The sequence below is a fragment of the Schistocerca cancellata genome, chromosome 8 (assembly GCF_023864275.1).
Source record: "Schistocerca cancellata isolate TAMUIC-IGC-003103 chromosome 8, iqSchCanc2.1, whole genome shotgun sequence".
Taxonomy (NCBI): Eukaryota; Metazoa; Arthropoda; class Insecta; order Orthoptera; family Acrididae; genus Schistocerca; species Schistocerca cancellata.
In genome coordinates, this window is record NC_064633.1 from 413,766,059 (window position 1) to 413,783,151 (window position 17,093).

General features: G+C 38.1%; 1 protein-coding gene across 3 annotated transcripts in view; it reads left to right on the plus strand.

Annotated features, from left to right (window-relative positions):
- The window catches only part of LOC126095302 (germ cell nuclear acidic protein-like), a 111,689-nt gene that overhangs the window by 59,326 nt on the left and 35,270 nt on the right, over positions 1-17,093 (plus strand). For all 3 annotated transcript variants that reach the window (XM_049910093.1, XM_049910094.1, XM_049910095.1), the window contains 3 exons: positions 4,823-5,094; positions 5,692-5,906; positions 11,577-11,690. In XM_049910093.1, coding sequence (XP_049766050.1) covers positions 4,823-5,094; positions 5,692-5,906; positions 11,577-11,690 — 601 coding nt within the window. The remainder of the gene's footprint in view (positions 1-4,822; positions 5,095-5,691; positions 5,907-11,576; positions 11,691-17,093) is intronic.

Genomic DNA, 17,093 nt, shown 5'->3' on the forward strand with positions numbered 1-17,093 from the left:
CAGCCTGTCTCCACTGTTGTTCATATTATTCATGGATCATATGTTGAAAACAATAGACTGGTTGGGTGGGTGAGATTAAGATATGTGAACACAAAATAAGCAGTCTTGCATATGCGGATGACTTAGTTGTGATGGCAGATTCGATTGAAAGTTTGCAAAGTAATATTTCAGAGCTAGATCAGAAATGTAAGGACTATGGTATGAAGATTAGCATCTCCAAAACGAAAGTAATGTCAGTGGGAAAGAAATATAAATGGATTGAGTGCCAAATAGGAGGAACAAAGTTATAACAAGTGGACGGTTTCAAGTACTTAGGATGCATATTCTCACAGGATGGCAACATAGTGAAAGAACTGGAAGCGAGGTGTAGCAAAGCTAATGTAGTGAGCGCTCAGCTACGATCTACTCTCTTCTGCAAGAAGGAAGTCAGTACCAAGACTAAGTTATCTGTGCACTGTTCAATCTTTCGACCAACTTTGTTGTATGGGAGCGAAAGCTGGGTAGATTCAGGTTACCTTATCAACAAGGTTGAGGTTACGGATATGAAAGTAGCTAGGATGATTGCAGGTACTAGTAGATGGGAACAATGGCAGGAGGGTGTCCACAATGAGGAAATCAAAGAAAAACTGGGAATGAACTCTGTACCTGTAGCTGTCAGGGCGAACAGGCTTAGATGGTGGGGTCATGTTACACGCATGGGAGAAGCAAGGTTACCCAAGAGACTCATGGATTCAGCAGTAGAGGGTAGGAGGAGTCGGGGCAGACCGAGGAGAAGGTACCTGGATTCGGTTAAGAATGATTTTGAAGTAATAGGTTTAACATCAGAAGAGGCATCAATGTTAGCACTGAATAGGGGATCACGGAGGAACTGTATAAGGGGTGCTATGCTCCAGACTGAACGCTGAAAGGCATAATCAGTCTTAAATGATGATTATGATGATGATGATGATGATGATGATATGCCATGAAATATTCATTTCCAATTGTAAGGCATGGTATTGTTGTGATAATATGGGATATTGTACTACATTTAATATAGAGTGGCGGTTGTAATTTTTGGCAATGCATTATCACTTAACGGCATGATACTGAGAAAAGTGCCACAAGTATTAGTTCTAATTTGTTCTGACATTTATATGCAAACAGTTAGCCAATTTGTGAGCTATGGCTTGCAGCAAGTAATGTTAGGGGTAGATCAAAAGACTATATCATTTTTGCAAGAAGAACCCATTAAGTTTTGTTCTTGCTTATGGTTGCCTGAAGACTGGTTTGATGAGCCACATAGTCTACCTTATGCAAGCCTCTTCATCTAACTAATTACTGCATCTACATCTACATCTATATCTACATTCTGCAAGCCATTTCATGATGTTTGGCGGAGGTTGCTTCGTGTGCCAGTCACTTCTACCATTTTCGCTTTCAGTTGCAAATGGTTTTGCAGGAAGAAAGATTAATGTTAAAGGTCTTTTCGCAAGATAAATGTACACTTTTGGAAACTTAACAGTAAACTAGATGCTGATGCAGAACTGCTATACCCATTTGAACCTGCTTACTGTATTCTTGCCTATGTCTCCCTTGCTACAATTTTTACCTTGCATGCTACACGCCTTTGCCAAATTGGCAGTTCCTTCATGCCTCAGGAAGTCACCTGTCAAGATGTGCCATAAAAGTTTTGTTTTCCCCAATTTGTTTAATTGCAACTTCATTAGTTATTCGACCTGACTATCTAATCTTCAGCATTCTTCTGTAGAACATTTCAAAATATGCTATTCTGTCCTCCTCTAAATTGCTTATTGCTGACTTTTCATTTATGTACAAGGCTATACCCTAGGCTTATTAATACTTAAATTTATATTAAATGTTAACAAGCTGCTCTTTTTCAGAAATTCCTTTCTTGCTATTGCCAGTCTGCATTTTATATCTTCTATATTTCTGTCCTTTATCAGCTACTTTGCTGCCCAAATAGAAACTCATCTACTACTTTGTGTCTTTACTTTGGTGTCACCCAATTTAATTGACTACATTACATTGCCCTTCTTTTACTGTTGTTGATATTCAGCTTACAATCTCTTTTCAAAGAAACTGCCAATTTTGCTCAACTATTCTTCAAAGTCCTTTGCCATCTTAGATAATTATAATACCTATAGCCTATAGGTCATATAGGCTATAGCACCTGACATCATTGGGTGAACAAGACATAGTGATTTCTGTTACACTCTTCAGACAAAAAGACGCTCAATGAAGGAATTATCTGAATGGGATGGAAATTGGTAGATGTGGTGTACATACACACACACACACACACACACACACACACACACACACACACACATATATATGAGCACAATTTCAGAAAATTGGATGGTCATTTCAAAAGAGAACTTGACAAATTAAGCAGGTCAACATATGCAGGCAGTTGTTTGGCTTGACTCTGATTGATAGAGGTGCAGGATGTCCTCCTGAGGGATATTTTGTCCAACTGGCATATTAGAGCATCAAAATCTCTGGCTGGTTGGAGTACACCCATAATGTTAAACATTCTCAGTTGGGGGAGATCTGGCAACCTTGCTAGCCATGTAGTGTTTGGCAAGCACAAAGACAAGCAGTAAAAACTCTCATTATGTGCAGGCAGGCATTATCTTGCTGAAATGTAAGCCCAAGATGGCTTGCTATAAAGGGCAACAAAACGGAACATGAATATTGTTGCCTTACTACTGTGCTCTAAGGCTGCTGCAGATGATAACCAAAGGGGCTCTGCTAGGAAAAGAAATGGCACCTCAGACCATCATTCCTGCTTGTTGGGCTACGTAGTGGGTGACAGTCAGGTTGATATCCCACCTCTGTCTGAAGCGTCTCAAGACATGTCTTCGCTAATCGTTGGGGCCCAGTTCGAAGCAGATTGTACTCCAGTCAGTGCGATTCCAGGTCAGAGATGTCTGGTTTGGTGTAATGAAACTGTGAGAAGTCCACTATGGAATAACAGTGTTAATGAAAAGGCTAAATCTGCTACTCACCATACAGAGGAGACGGGTTGCAGACAGTCACAATGAAAAGGCTACTATACATTTGAGCTTCCAGCTGAACGGCCTTCAGACAGAAGTGTGCATGTGTGTGCTTACGTCCCCCCCCCCCCCCCCCTCCTCCACACACGCGCGCACGCACGCACACACACACACACACACACACACACACACAATTACCACTATCTCTGGGTGCCAAGGTGGCTGCAAGTAACTGCACATATTGAGAGGAGCAATCTGGGTGATTGGAGTAAAGAGGAGGTTAGACAGGAAGGGGGAGGGGTAGGGGGGGGGTGAGGGATGGTAAAGTGCTGCTTCTGGAAGCATAAAGGGAGGAGGTGGAGAGAGGATACGGCAGCTAGGTGCTGTCATCCCTGTGTGCTTCCACAAGCAGCACTCATTTTCTATAAGGGCACAAACTGTACCTGCATCAAGTGAAGTTGAGGTCAAGTTTCCTAAGAGCATAGTCAACACTTGGAACCAATGCTGAAAAAGCTGGGTGGCAACTATGGAGGGCTGCAACCTACCTCCCCTCTGATTGGAAAGAGTTTCAGAAACTGTGCCTCCTGGCTATGGTGTGAAGTGGATGACTTGTAAATCACTGACCAAACTGAGATCTGGATTTGGCAAATCAGAGATTAATTTGACAAGATGGGCTTCACTGATTAAGATGATATTCAGAAAAGACCAGACTGTTCATCATATGCTTCACTGCCAACTGTGTCCAGGTTTCTACTTGGAAGGTGAACTTCATCAAGGAGCAGAAAATGCATTGTAAGTGGCAAAGTTTTGGCCAAAAGTAATAGTCATAATATATATGATATTGGGCTCCAGCAGTACAAGAAATCAAAAATGTTCTGTGGGATGTGTTGATGCAGTCACTCACAAAAAGAGTAGTGTTGACATGTGGATTTGATTGATGAGTTGCCTATCACTTGTTTGCATCAAATGTGGCATGGACTGTTAGTTCAGTTAATTCAAAGAAACATCCAATGTGGCTAGAGCAGTATTAACAATGCCAAGGATTTCCAGTACGCAGTGCTTTCTGCCCCACCCCCCAAAGTGACTCCACCCCTCTCTCTCTCTCTCTCTCTCTCTCTCTCTCTCTCTCTCTCTCTCACTTCTGTTGCTGCTGCAAGTGCTCAGTTAAGCAACAGCTTCAGGTCAGTGTAGCCATGTGTCTCTACATTGTTTGAAGAATGCCAGTTCACAAACTGAACTGCCAATGTAAATTCTCTCTCTGTATTGGTTTCATATTGCTTTAATTTAAGTAAATAAAAAAAAAAAAAAAAAAAAAAAAAAAAAAAAAAAAAAAAAAAAAAAAAAAAACCTGCAGTTTTAAAGAATCAATCCATGTTAATGTGTTGGCATGCTCTCCCCAAATAAGAAAATTGTGATGGAAAGGAAAAACAATAATTTTGATATGTAAGTGCAGAATTTGTTTTGACATGGTAGTTAATTTTATGGAAGTTAGGGAGGCCTTATTTAAACTGCTCCCAATTTATGTGCTGAAGATTTCCTGTTTTGTATCTTTACTTAAAAATAATTTGTATGTGTAGTAGGGATAACATCGTTTTTCCACCCGTCTCCAGTGCCTTTCATAATTGCTGTTCTTCCCCGCCTCCCTCCTGCTCATTTTTTTTCTGTTGTGGGCAGTGAAGGGTGAGAATAATGTAGTTTACTTAAGATTATAGTTGCCAAGCCTTACATCATTTTCTTTATTGTGATTTAGTATTGCATAATACTAAACATGGTCTTCTAATTGTCATTTATTAATCCTAAATATTTCATTGGTAATCCAGGACTAAGAAAATTTATGCAGAATCCAAGGAAATACATCCTGTAGTACTTAGATTTGCTGAAAGTGAAGCAGAAGCTTCAGATGAGGAAACAAAGGGACCTGGTGCAGAACAGAAAGGAAATGAAAGTACAAAGGTGGACTCTAGTCCAGATGTGGAGACTGTATCATCAGACACAGCATCACAGGACACTGAAGATGATTCTGACATTCCCTCAATCATACCATCTACTAACGATAGGGCTGAGAGACCTTATCAAAAACAGCCACAAAAAGGTAAAATATTCTCATCTTGTATCTACATCATCCGGCTAGCTGAAGATTTGAACTTGTTATTTCTCTTTCTCCCTTTTTCAAGCATGATCCACAGTTTCCAGTGAACTGATTTATAATTACTTGTTGAGTTTTGTTTTTATCAACATACATCTGCAGTTTTTGTGGTAACCAGTTGTCTTTAACTCCAGTGGTTTATTGATGAGTAACAGATCGTAAGTAAAATGCATCTGACTGTAACAGCTCATTGGATGTAACTGTATATATTCTACAAAAAATAATAATAGTAATAATAATAATAATAATAATAATAATAATAATAACTTGAGTAAAACCACCTGTGCCATATTCAGTATTAAATCCTGAAACTAATTCAGACTCCCCTTCAGCAAAATAAGAAATTAGCATAAAACACAACCGCACTGCCGTGGTAAGTGTAGACAGTGCATGCCCTCAGTCAGTTTGCTGCAAGCAAAGGTGGTTTTTTTTATAAGTGTGGAAACTGTGGAAATCATCTTGTGAAATGAGTTCTGATATCTGCTTGTAAATAAGTGTGATGTTGTGGGATTGTAAAATGAATGCCAATTTTCTTTTTTACAGTTTCTAGTTGCAGAAAACCAAAAAATATTCAAGAGAAGAGAGAGACTGTTAGTCGGTCCCCTGTCTTCAGTTTTTTAGCATCTCTTTCTCATAATGTGCCAGAGCAACAGTCACATTCAGATGCAATTATGTACAAGAGAGAGTTTAAAAAAAGGAAAGAAGATTTGTGTTCAAAACTTTTTTGTTTCTATAATTCAGAGGTCTTCAAAAGACAGGTAATACAGTTCTCATCCTCTTTCCCTTGGTTGAGAAGAGAGGTAATTAGAGACACTACTTTCCTCACAGATAGATATCTACTGTACCTACATTCAAGAGCTAAAAGACAATATCACACACTTATTGAAAGTTGATACCGCTTAGGAAGAAAAGTATATCTGTGTTACCATGTGTGATTCAGAAGCTGACAACATACAATAATTTGTAAATTTTTAACTTTCTAATTGGAGATTCTATGGTTAAGTAAATGAAACTGTGTAACAACAAATTCAAAATTGCCATGTTAACAATATTATAAGCTGTTTTGATAATTTTTCTGTTTGATGTTGCATTTGCATGTATCAAACACTACAAAACACTTTTCACTTTTATCATTAGTATAAAACACGTTTTTCCTCTCACCACAGTAAAAATTTTAAAAGGTCTTTAATCTGCTTCTGTCACCTGTACATTGTTCCTTGCACGCAAAGGAATATTTTAGCTGCTGCAGCTACAAATAGATCTGATATTCAGTCATTACAAAGATAGGGATTAGTGATCATGTTATCATAGCAACAATTGTTACTAAAGCTAAAAAAAATCAAGAAGGCTAGGAGAGTTTTTATTCTGGGAAGAACAGCAAAAAATCCTATTTGGACAATGAATGGGCTCTATGTAATTCCAATATGGTGGACATAATAGGAATTATGGGCATACTTTAAACTGATTGTAAATTATGCTGTGGAGAAATATGTGCTGAATAAGTGGAGTAAGAATGTAAAAGTCCCACAGTGTTTTAATAACAAAATTCAGAGACTACTGAGGAAACACTGTTGCATTCTTGGTTCAAAAGAGAACATACAAATGTCAACAGGTAAAAGTTGGTAGAAATTTGTGTGTATATAAAAATATTGATGCTCGAAGATACAATGCAATTTCTGCTGTCATACCTTAACAAAAGATCTTGCTCAAACCTGAGAAAATTTTGGTCCTATGTAAAATAACTGTGTTGAAGGCTTCTATTCTGGTACTTGTCGACCAGTCTAATGTGACAGTACAAGACAGCAAAACAGAAACATGAAGTTTTAAATTTCGTGTTAAAAAAATGGTCACACAAAACGATCATACAGACATAACATTGGACCATCACACTTCTGTATGGAGAACATAGACATAGTCATCCCTGGTACTGAGAAGCAACTGAAACAGCTGAAAAAAAGTAATTAACAAGATCTGTATTGAATCACAATTTGGTTTTACAGAATGTACTCTTTAGCATTGGCTCCTTACTTACATTGCATCTGTCACAACTTTCTTGCTCAGGCAGTTGAAAATAAGAACAGCTGTTTCTTGTGTATAAGAAGGGTAAGAGAACAGACCTGCCAAGTTGAAGGTCAATATCCTCAACATTGGTTTGCTACAGAGTCCCGATGATATTGTAAGTTCATATACAAAAAATTTCCTTGAGGCAGGAAACCTTCTTTCCACAAATCAGCATGGGTTTACCAAGCATCACTCATGCTGGAATTCAGCTTGCCCGTTTCTTACATGATATCCTGCAAACCATGGACGAAGAGCACCTGGGAGATTCCATAGCCCTAGATTGTCAGGAAAGTGTTTGACACACTGCCTCACTGTAGACTGTTAACAAAGTTAAAAAAACTATGGAATAGTTTCTCAGATATTTCTGAGTTATGTGAATACATTTTAAGTAATTGAACCCGGAAGGTTGCTCTGCATGGTGAGTGTTCACTGGAAACCAGGGTAATATCGTTAGTGCCTCAGGAAGTATGAGAAGACTACCCTTGTTCTTTATACACAAAAATAATCTGACAGATAGGGCATGCAGCAGTCTGTGACAATTTGCTAATGACCCTGTAGTGTATGAGAAAGTGTTGTGTTCGTCTTCGAGTGACAATAGGATGATACAAGATTACTTGGATACAAATTTATTTGATTGCTCTAAATGTGGGAAAATGTAATTTAATATAGGTAGTAGGAAAAAGTGTCTTGTAATGTTTGAATACAGTATTAGCTGTGTGTTGCTTGACACATTCATGCCAATTACGTATGTAGGTCTAACATTGTAAAGTGCTAAGAGATGGAGTAAACACGTAGGGTCGGTAGTGAGGAAGGCGAACGGTTGACTTTGGTTTATTGGGAGAATTTTAGGAACATGTAACTCATCTATAAAGAAAACTATACAGAAAACTAGTGTGATCCATTCTTGAGTATTGCATAAGTGTTTGTGATCCCCATCATAAACCCACCCCATCCAGTAAGTCTTCCCTGGCTGGGGGTTCAGGGTGACTTCTCTACTCCTTTTCCTACACCTCTCCAGTTCCTTTCCCTTCAATTCTTCTGCCGGAAGAAGGAGCCACTGGCACCCAGAGCTTGTGTAAGTAAAACCTTCTACTATGTGTGTGTGTTCTCATGGTGTTGCCTGGTGAGTAGACTTTTTATCCATCCAATTACATTATAGTGACAAAAATTGATTATTTTTGTTGTTAAATCATTCTCTGCTTATGTTTCTCTCTCCTGACTCAAACAAGGCCAAGAATCACATCCTGATTGGAAAACCAAATTTCAATGCACTAATCAAAAACATTTTGTAACATGCTAGTCTAACCTGAGCAAGCCTCTTCATCTTTGCGAAGCTAGTACAACCTACATCCATTTGCCATTTGAATCTGCTGCCTGTATTAAAGTATTGGTCTGCCTCTACTATTTATATCTCCCCTACACACACACACACACACACACACACACACACACACACACTCTCTCTCTCTCTCTCTCTCTCTCTCTCTCTCTCTTCCATTACCAGACTGACATTTTCTTGATGCCCCAAGATGTGCCCTATCAACTGAACTTTCCTTTTTACTAAAATTGTGCCACAAATTTCTTTTTTCCCCCAATTTGACTCGTAGTCCAATCAGCAATTGCACAAAAGGACAGTTTCCCTACAAAAAGTCCAAATTTTCAGAACTGTTAATGTGTTGTATGTGGGTGCTATGCAATGTAGAATCAGTTTTCATCTTGAGAATCCTCTGCTAACTTAGGGACACTGAAAAAAAAAAGTGAAATTTTGGTGCTTTTGTCAGCTTTTTGTCTCTTACCTTTGTTCCATTGAGTTATTCAACAGAAAGAACTTAGACCATTGGTTTTCAAACGTTATGGACCCACAGTTCCCTTAAACTGAAAAGAAACATCTGCAGCTGTTTCTGCACATGACATTAGACTTGAAGTGAGGGGTCAATAAATTTAAGTTATAAAAGACTAAGAATAGTTAATAAATAAATAACTGTTGACATAACACATTTTAAGCAACTTTTAATGTTATGTCTTGTTCTTACAACAAAATAAATGGAAAGATAGAGCTTGCTTCTTCACCAGTTCTTCAAATCTTGGCACATGGTTGTAAATTGCAATTCGCTTGTCTTTCTACAGATTTTTTTACAGTCTGTGTTTTCTGTTGTTGATTGTCAATGCTGAAAAACCTACCTCACATTAGAATGTTGCAAAAAAGTGCAGGATTTACAATGATGGGTAAATGATAACTGATCATAATATTGCTGAGTAGGAAGAAGCTGATACCCAATTTTACTTGGCATCTTGATCAGAGAGGACAAGGCTTTTTTTTTTTTTTTTTTTTTTTTTTTTTTTTTTTTTTTTTTTTTTTTTTTTTCCCTGATTCTGTAATGTGGGGTAAATTGAGAAATTTTTGTATCTTAGTAAATATGTATTGTAAAAATGCCTCTATCCAGAGCAAATTGTTGGCAATTTAACAGTCTGCAAGAAAGTTCTGTGTGTGTTGTTGGACAGTGCAAGGGAAAATGTTTATAGGCAGAATATGCCAAAATTTCATGGCTGTATGTCCGTATGTCCGCCCCAAGGAATTTTCACCACAAGGGATAGTTAAAAGTGAGTGCTGATGTAAACAAAAACAAATATGGATCTGATGATGTGAACCTGTTGGTTCAAAACCAGTGGTGGTTCTATTCATGTGATTAAATAGCATTATTGGAAGAGGCTAATTGCCGTTTTCTTCTCTGCAAGAATGAACCTGAATTTTGTACACCACCACGGGCTCAAACTGTCAGATTTCGGGGACAGCTAAGGGCTTGGAAGAGCAATTGAATGGAATAGATAGTCTCCATCAGCTCTTATAATTGCAATCTGTTTTCTGTACAAGTTGGTGATAACTTTTTGCTAACTGTATAATATCCTTGCTCTCTCTAGAATTTGAGTGTGTGTTACAATGTCGTCAAAAGCTTTCTCTAAGTCTAAAGGTGTTATAAACATAGGTTTGCTTTTCTTCAGTCTTCTAAGATAAGTTGTAGGGTCAGCATTGCTTCATGTTTTCCTATATTCCTCAAGAAATCAAACTGACCTTCTCAGAGGTTGGCTTATAACATTTTTTTCAGTCCTTATGTAAATAATTCATGTAATTATTTTACTACGATAATTTATTAAACTGATGGTTTGGTAATATTAATAGCTGTCAGCAGCTGCATTCTTTTGAACAGGAATTAGTACATTCTCCTTGAAGTCTGAAGGTATTTTGCCTGTCAGATACACCTCGCATACTCGGTGAATAAATTTGTCATGGCCCTCTCTTGCAAGGATCTCAATAATTCTAAGGGAATGTTGTCTACTCCAGGGAACTTGTTTCCACTTTGGTCTTCTAATGCTGTGTCAAATTGTTTTGTAGTATTGTATCCCCCATGTCAGTTCCATTTTCTCTTCTATTTTTGTAAAATGGTCTTAAAGGCTGTTTCCTGTATGTAGCCCTTCTTTGCGCGGTACTGGCTTGCTATTACACCAATTTGCGCTTCATGTCAACCATTTTTTAGATGTCTGCATTATCTTTTCCCAGTTTTGTTTGCTGCATTTTTGTATTTTCTCCTTTTCGTAGTTAGATTCCTTATTTTGTGTAGTATCAACGGATTTCTGCAGGCATTATTTGTTCATCTGTTTGATTAGCTGCTGTGTGCGCTATTTCATCTGTCAAGTCTATCCTTCCGTCTTGTACTTTATCCTGTACCATGTTCCAGTCAATTCTTTTTGTTGAGAATCTTAACTTCTGGTTCCTCAAGCTTATTTATGACCCATCTCCTTAATTCCCCGCAATTCGTTCAGATTTAATTTGCTGTTCATAACCAATAAATTATGGTTATAACCCATACATACACCCCCCGCCCCAAAAGGTTTTCCAGTTTAAAATCTTCTTTCAAAATCTGTTGTACTATTATGTAATCTGTTTGAAACTTACTGGTGTTTCCAGGTCTCTTCCATGTATATAGTCATTTATCATTATTTTTAAGCAAAGTATCAGCAATGATTACATTGTGCTCGGTGAAAAACTCTACCAGGTCAGTTTCCCTTTTCATTCCTCTCCCCCCAGTCCCTGTTCTACTGCTATTCCTGATCATACTTTTCCCATTATCAAAATCCAGTCCTTAGTTTCAATATATGTGTAATTATGTGTCCACCAAACGTATCTTGAACAATGCTTTTTAAAATTGTTGGAAATTTATAGCTACTTAAATAATTATTGTGCAGTGCAGTAGTTATAAAAGAAAAATCAATGTATTAATTTTATTTTTCATGATTAGGCACATGTCTTTTAACTACTCTATCATCTTTGAGTGAAAAACATTACCGTTGTAATTTCTTTGTGTCTTCAGCTTCCGTCAGATATGTCCATAACATGGAACTCTCGACTTATGAAAACTGCTGGTCTGTGCTATAACAAATATAGTGCTAATAAGCGAACGTCGAGGATTGAGTTATCAGTAAAGGTATGTTAATAAAATAGATTTGTGTTATATCATTCATATAGTGTAATACTTCAATATTTGCTCTAAAAGTCTTGTGAATGCTATAACGTGGTGATCAGCCACAAAGTAAACAAACAGGGGAAAAAAGAGGAGTAGGGGAACAGGCCCCATCTCCCTCTCACAGGGGTGGCAGCCTATGTCTGTTGTCTCCGCTCCTGTGAAAGCAGAACTGATAAAATTAGCAAACTTTTCTGGTCAGTCTTGTGAGGGCCATATTTGTACCCTGTCATGAACCAGGATTAATCTCTTCACTCCCTTCAATGTAAGAAAAGAACACACACAGTATTTGGTAACAACTAAAGTGCAATTGTTTGCTGAAGTTGACAGGGTCATAAATGTTGCAGTTGAGGTCCAATATCTACACCCATCAAAACACCCCCATCTAAAATTGCCATGATAACGTGTCAACAAAACGATCTATTCATAGTGTAATTTACAGTCACTTCATTTCTTTGAATCATGTGTGCAACAAAACTTGTAAAAAAATAATCTTATTATGCAGGATGCCTATGACATGGAGAAGGAAGATTTGAAAACTTTTCCTTTTTTTTTCTCAATAAAAGAGCTTAGGATAGACTTGCAGTCATTTAAAGCAATAAAGTGGCAAAGTAGGTTCTCGAGAGCTGACTAAATAACTGTTTTTACATGCCAAAATGTGTGGGCATGTTTTCCTTACTTATGGAGCAACACAGGTAACTCAGTTACTTGTGTGGCCATGTGTGCTGGGGGGGTGGGGGTGGTAGGGCTTGTTTTCATCTGAGTGGATATTGTACATCTTACAATGGTAACCTTTAGAGAGTGCATCCATCAGGGGCTAAACAAGGGATACCACAAAATCTTGTGATGTGGTTCACATATAATGAACAAGAGCCCTTGTACCAACAGTGTCATACAAGGTTATTATGTTGATGATGAGGATAGTAGCTTCCTGTTGTCTCCTTGTTGGATCCAGCATCTGTACCTACCTTGCAGCACTGCCCTTTTTTAATGTTTCTTATCGGTCACCCTTGAACACCTGTTCTTCAGTCACTGGCTATTAGAGTACTTTTGGGTGGAGAGTGCTCTTCTTCTTCTTCTTCTTCTAACTTAATGAGAGGCATAAGGCCTGGAGCTGGCAGTCCCCCCCTCCCTCCCTCTCCCCCCCCCCCCCCCCCATAATTTTTGCTCTGATACAAGGTGGTTTCCTGTACAGGCAACTTTGATATTACTCACAAGCTTTACAGAAAAAGAAAACCATATGGATCTAAAGAAAGAAAGAAAGAAATTCAGTAGACATGAAAAAAAGTGTATGCTGATGTTAGAAACACTCAGTGGTAAGACAGCTGCATTTGCCACTTCAACTTACAATGTTACCATGCAATTCAAAACATAAATAAGCCTCAAGGAAATAGTTCAAAACCTGTGTGCATTGTAATAACATTGTTCTTTTCCGGTAGATCAGTTTGTGGAAGTTGAGGTCATCCATGTGAACTAGCAATTTAATTCAGAATTCCATCCACTCCCCACTCCAGGTTCCCCATATTGGCAGAAACACAAGAAGATGAGATGGATAGGGAAAGTGTTCACTGTTTAGACTGCTTCTATACTGCAATGGATTCAAAATAGATTCAGTGAGCAAATGGATGAACTTAAAATCTTGAAGCTGTCAGTGTTGGCATATTTGTTTCCCAAAACAAAATTGTAAATTTATTTTAATTCTCTTGCCGTGCATGTTTTATGCAACTCTGACCACCACAGATCATTGTGTGGGGTAGTTGCAGAGGTGGTTGACAGATATAGCTAACCAGCAAGTTAAGAGTTCAGAGTAATGTGCTCTCACTGGTTATCTCCTGTACCGTTGCAGGAGCCTAGTCAGAGCAAACAGAGGGAGCAGTTATTTGACCAAAGTATACCCAGTTAGTGAATCTCTTCAATAGGTGAGTAAATCAGAGCTTCTGAATAGTGTAATATTGCAGTTGTCTAAAATGATACCATATGAGGTGATGAGAAAACAGAAAAGGTGGTTTGATCTCTTTCAAAAGATAGTGGATGAACATTCACAGTGTATATTCTAATATACTTCATACAGAGAAGCAGATACAATGAAGTTTGTTTACATTCAAAGATTCTTTTCGCCTTTGAGCATTTTATTATATTTGTAATCTGAAAGTGAATATTTTCTTAGACATGTCAAGTGAAAGGGCGGAGGACCAAAGCAAAGCTATATGTAGCTTGTTGTGTGGGCAGTTCTATGGGCAGAATGAGGAATGTCTTATCTCCACAGTAATTTAAAACAATTCAGCAAAGATCACTATAATAAAGGTGAAGGATCTAAAAAAAAGTATCAAAGTGTGAAAAGGAATGCATGTAAATCAAATTTTCTGAAGTACAAAAGGAATGCGTGTACATAGATTTTCTGAAGATCATTGTATGTATACTTGAGGATAATTGTAACAGGAATGAGGTGTATGATATTTCAATGTGTCTCTCTCAACAATAAAATGTTTCAATAAGAAACTAAATACTTGATTAATTATTGATTGCCCTTCTGAAGATTTGATTGAAGTCCAGTGGAATCAAAGTCTGTGCATATCAGTGGTGTAGAGAAATAAAAAGTTCGTTTAATTTGTGCTATACATTACATATTTTACACACTCCCAAAGTATTGCCAGTGGAACAGCAACCAATACAATATTGAAAAAGTATGTTTTAGCATATAGTCGCGATTTATTTTTTCTGCTGGCTACTGGTTCTGGTACACACTGCCATTCTCAGGCCATCCCCTGGAATCCAGTTGTCATGCTCGCTTCCCAAGTAGGTGTCTCGAATACCTGGCACACTGACAGCGTGCCAGGGTAAGGTCTGATGATGGTACTGCATACTGAAACTGATAGCTAGTAGGCAAAATAAATAAACTGCAACTATAGACTAAAAGACATTTTCTCGTTAAATATTTGTTGTAGTTACTTAATTTGTAAATGTTTTTAGGTCTACAAAGATTTTTATAAATGAACAATAAGCTGATAATATATGAACTTGCAGAGAATGCATTAAGAGCAGCAGAACTCCTAGAGAAATACTATCCTGGAACCAAAAACTGACAATGACACACAGTTTGCTATTTTATAATAATGTAGTGACTGTTCGTCAAACTTAATATAGATCCTCAGCATCTTTTGCGTATCAGAAAGTACTTATATATCTAAAAATAAAGAAGCTGTAACTTACCAAACGAAAGCGTTGGTACGTTGATAGAGACAATAAAAAACACACACACAAATTTCAAGCTTTCGCAACCCAAGGTTGCTTCATCAGGAAAGAGGGAAGGAGAGGGAAAGACGAAAGGATGTGGGTTTTAAGGGAGAGGGTAAGGAGTCATTCCAATCCCGGGAGCGGAAAGACTTACCTTACGGGGAAAAAAGGACAGGTATACACTCGAGTGTGCGAGGCAAGGAAGTGACAATATTCTGAGGCCACAGAGGTCAGCTTTTGGAAATTATCTCAGTCCCTGTTCAACTGGAGAAACTTGGAGGCAGCTGTTATTTTCTCATCGCACACTTTCAGAAAATTACTGTAGATACATTTTTGTTGTCTTCAGTCCAAAGACTGGTTTGACGCAGCTCTCCATACTGGTCTCATACAGTACTGCTGTATGACCTTTGGAAAAATAACAGCTCTAGTTTCTCTATACTTCCTGTTGTTCACAGTTCCCATACAGCAAGGCTGTGTTGGCTGATATACAAAGCCAGATTAGTCAAACTCTCTTGAGCAGCCACTAGTTTGTCTGGTCTGTCCTTTGTCTGTTGTCATTTTATGTATGGTAAGAATGTCTGTATCTTTGAGGCATGCTTACCACTCCACCTTAGCAAGATCCATGGTTCAGGGCCTCCATATCTTTGTCATTAATGTGCAGAATGTAATTTTCAGAAGTAGGAGTGTTCATAATTCAGAAGAAACACATTTTGACATTGAGGTATGTTACACACCTTAGTGCTGTAAAGGGGATATTAGTTGTCATTCTTGCTTTGTTCTGTTGTCTTTGCTGATCTGCTCATTAGGAAGTGGGTGAAAAGAGTGTCTAGTAACCACTTGGAATCCAGAAACATAATCAGAAACACAGCCAAACAAGTCCCCAAAGAGGTATCTCATCAAAATGAGCCACATACTTTTCAGCCATTTGTTACAGTCGGCAAAAGTTGATCAAAGGGATCACTTTATTAAAAAGAGGCATCATTGATTGTATGCTGGCCACTATTCACATTTAACAAGAGGTGGGATTCTTCCTACACACCAGTAAGGGGGCCTTAAGATAGTGTAATTAACACTGAAACTGGTAGCAAAAATAAAACAAAACTGAAAATTTAGGCAGCTGAAGGTGTATTTGACATTGTACATTGAACAGCTGAGGTTTTGCAACCATCCTATTTAAAGATGGACTTACAGAGATTTAATAAATATTATGTACGAAATTTAAACATCTTATTCAGATCCCTTACACTGAATAGTTGAACTCGTTTTTCCCAGTATTTTTGTGATTTTACTTAATGACAAAATCTTATGAGCTAACTGTTAGACATTTATTCTTTCTTACTCAAGTACCTCTTCATGATTTTTTTTAAGCTGGATCTTCTTTCCCATCTGTCAGCTGCTTTTGTGAATAGTTTTATGTACACACACACACACACACACACACACACACACACACACACACACACACACAAGGGAAACATTCCACGTGGGAAAAATATATCTAAAAAGAAAGATGATGAGACTTACCAAACAAAAGCGCTGGCAGGTCGGTAGACACACAAACAAACACAAACATACACACAAAATTCTAGCTTTCGCAACCAACGGTTGCCTCTTCAGGAAAGAGGGAAGGAGAAGGAAAGACAAAAGGATATGGGTTTTAAGGGAGAGGGTAAGGAGTCATTCCAATCCCGGGAGCGGAAAGACTTACCTTAGGGGGGAAAAAAGACAGGTATACACTCGCGCACGCACACACATATCCATCCACACATACACAGACACAGACAGGTGTCTGTGTATGTGTGGATGGATATGTGTGTGTGTGTGTGCGAGTGTATACCTGTCCTTTTTTCCCCCTAAGGTAAGTCTTTCCGCTCCCGGGATTGGAATGACTCCTTACCCTCTCCCTTAAAACCCATATCCTTTTGTCTTTCCTTCTCCTTCCCTCTTTCCTGATGAGGCAACCGTTGGTTGCGAAAGCTAGAATTTTGTGTGTATGTTTGTGTTAGTTTGTGTGTCTGTCGACCTGCCAGCACTTTCATTTGGTAAGTCACATCATCTTTGTTTTTAGGTATATTTTTCCTTCATGGAATGTTTCCTTCTATTATAACCATAAAAAGAAAGATGATGAGACTT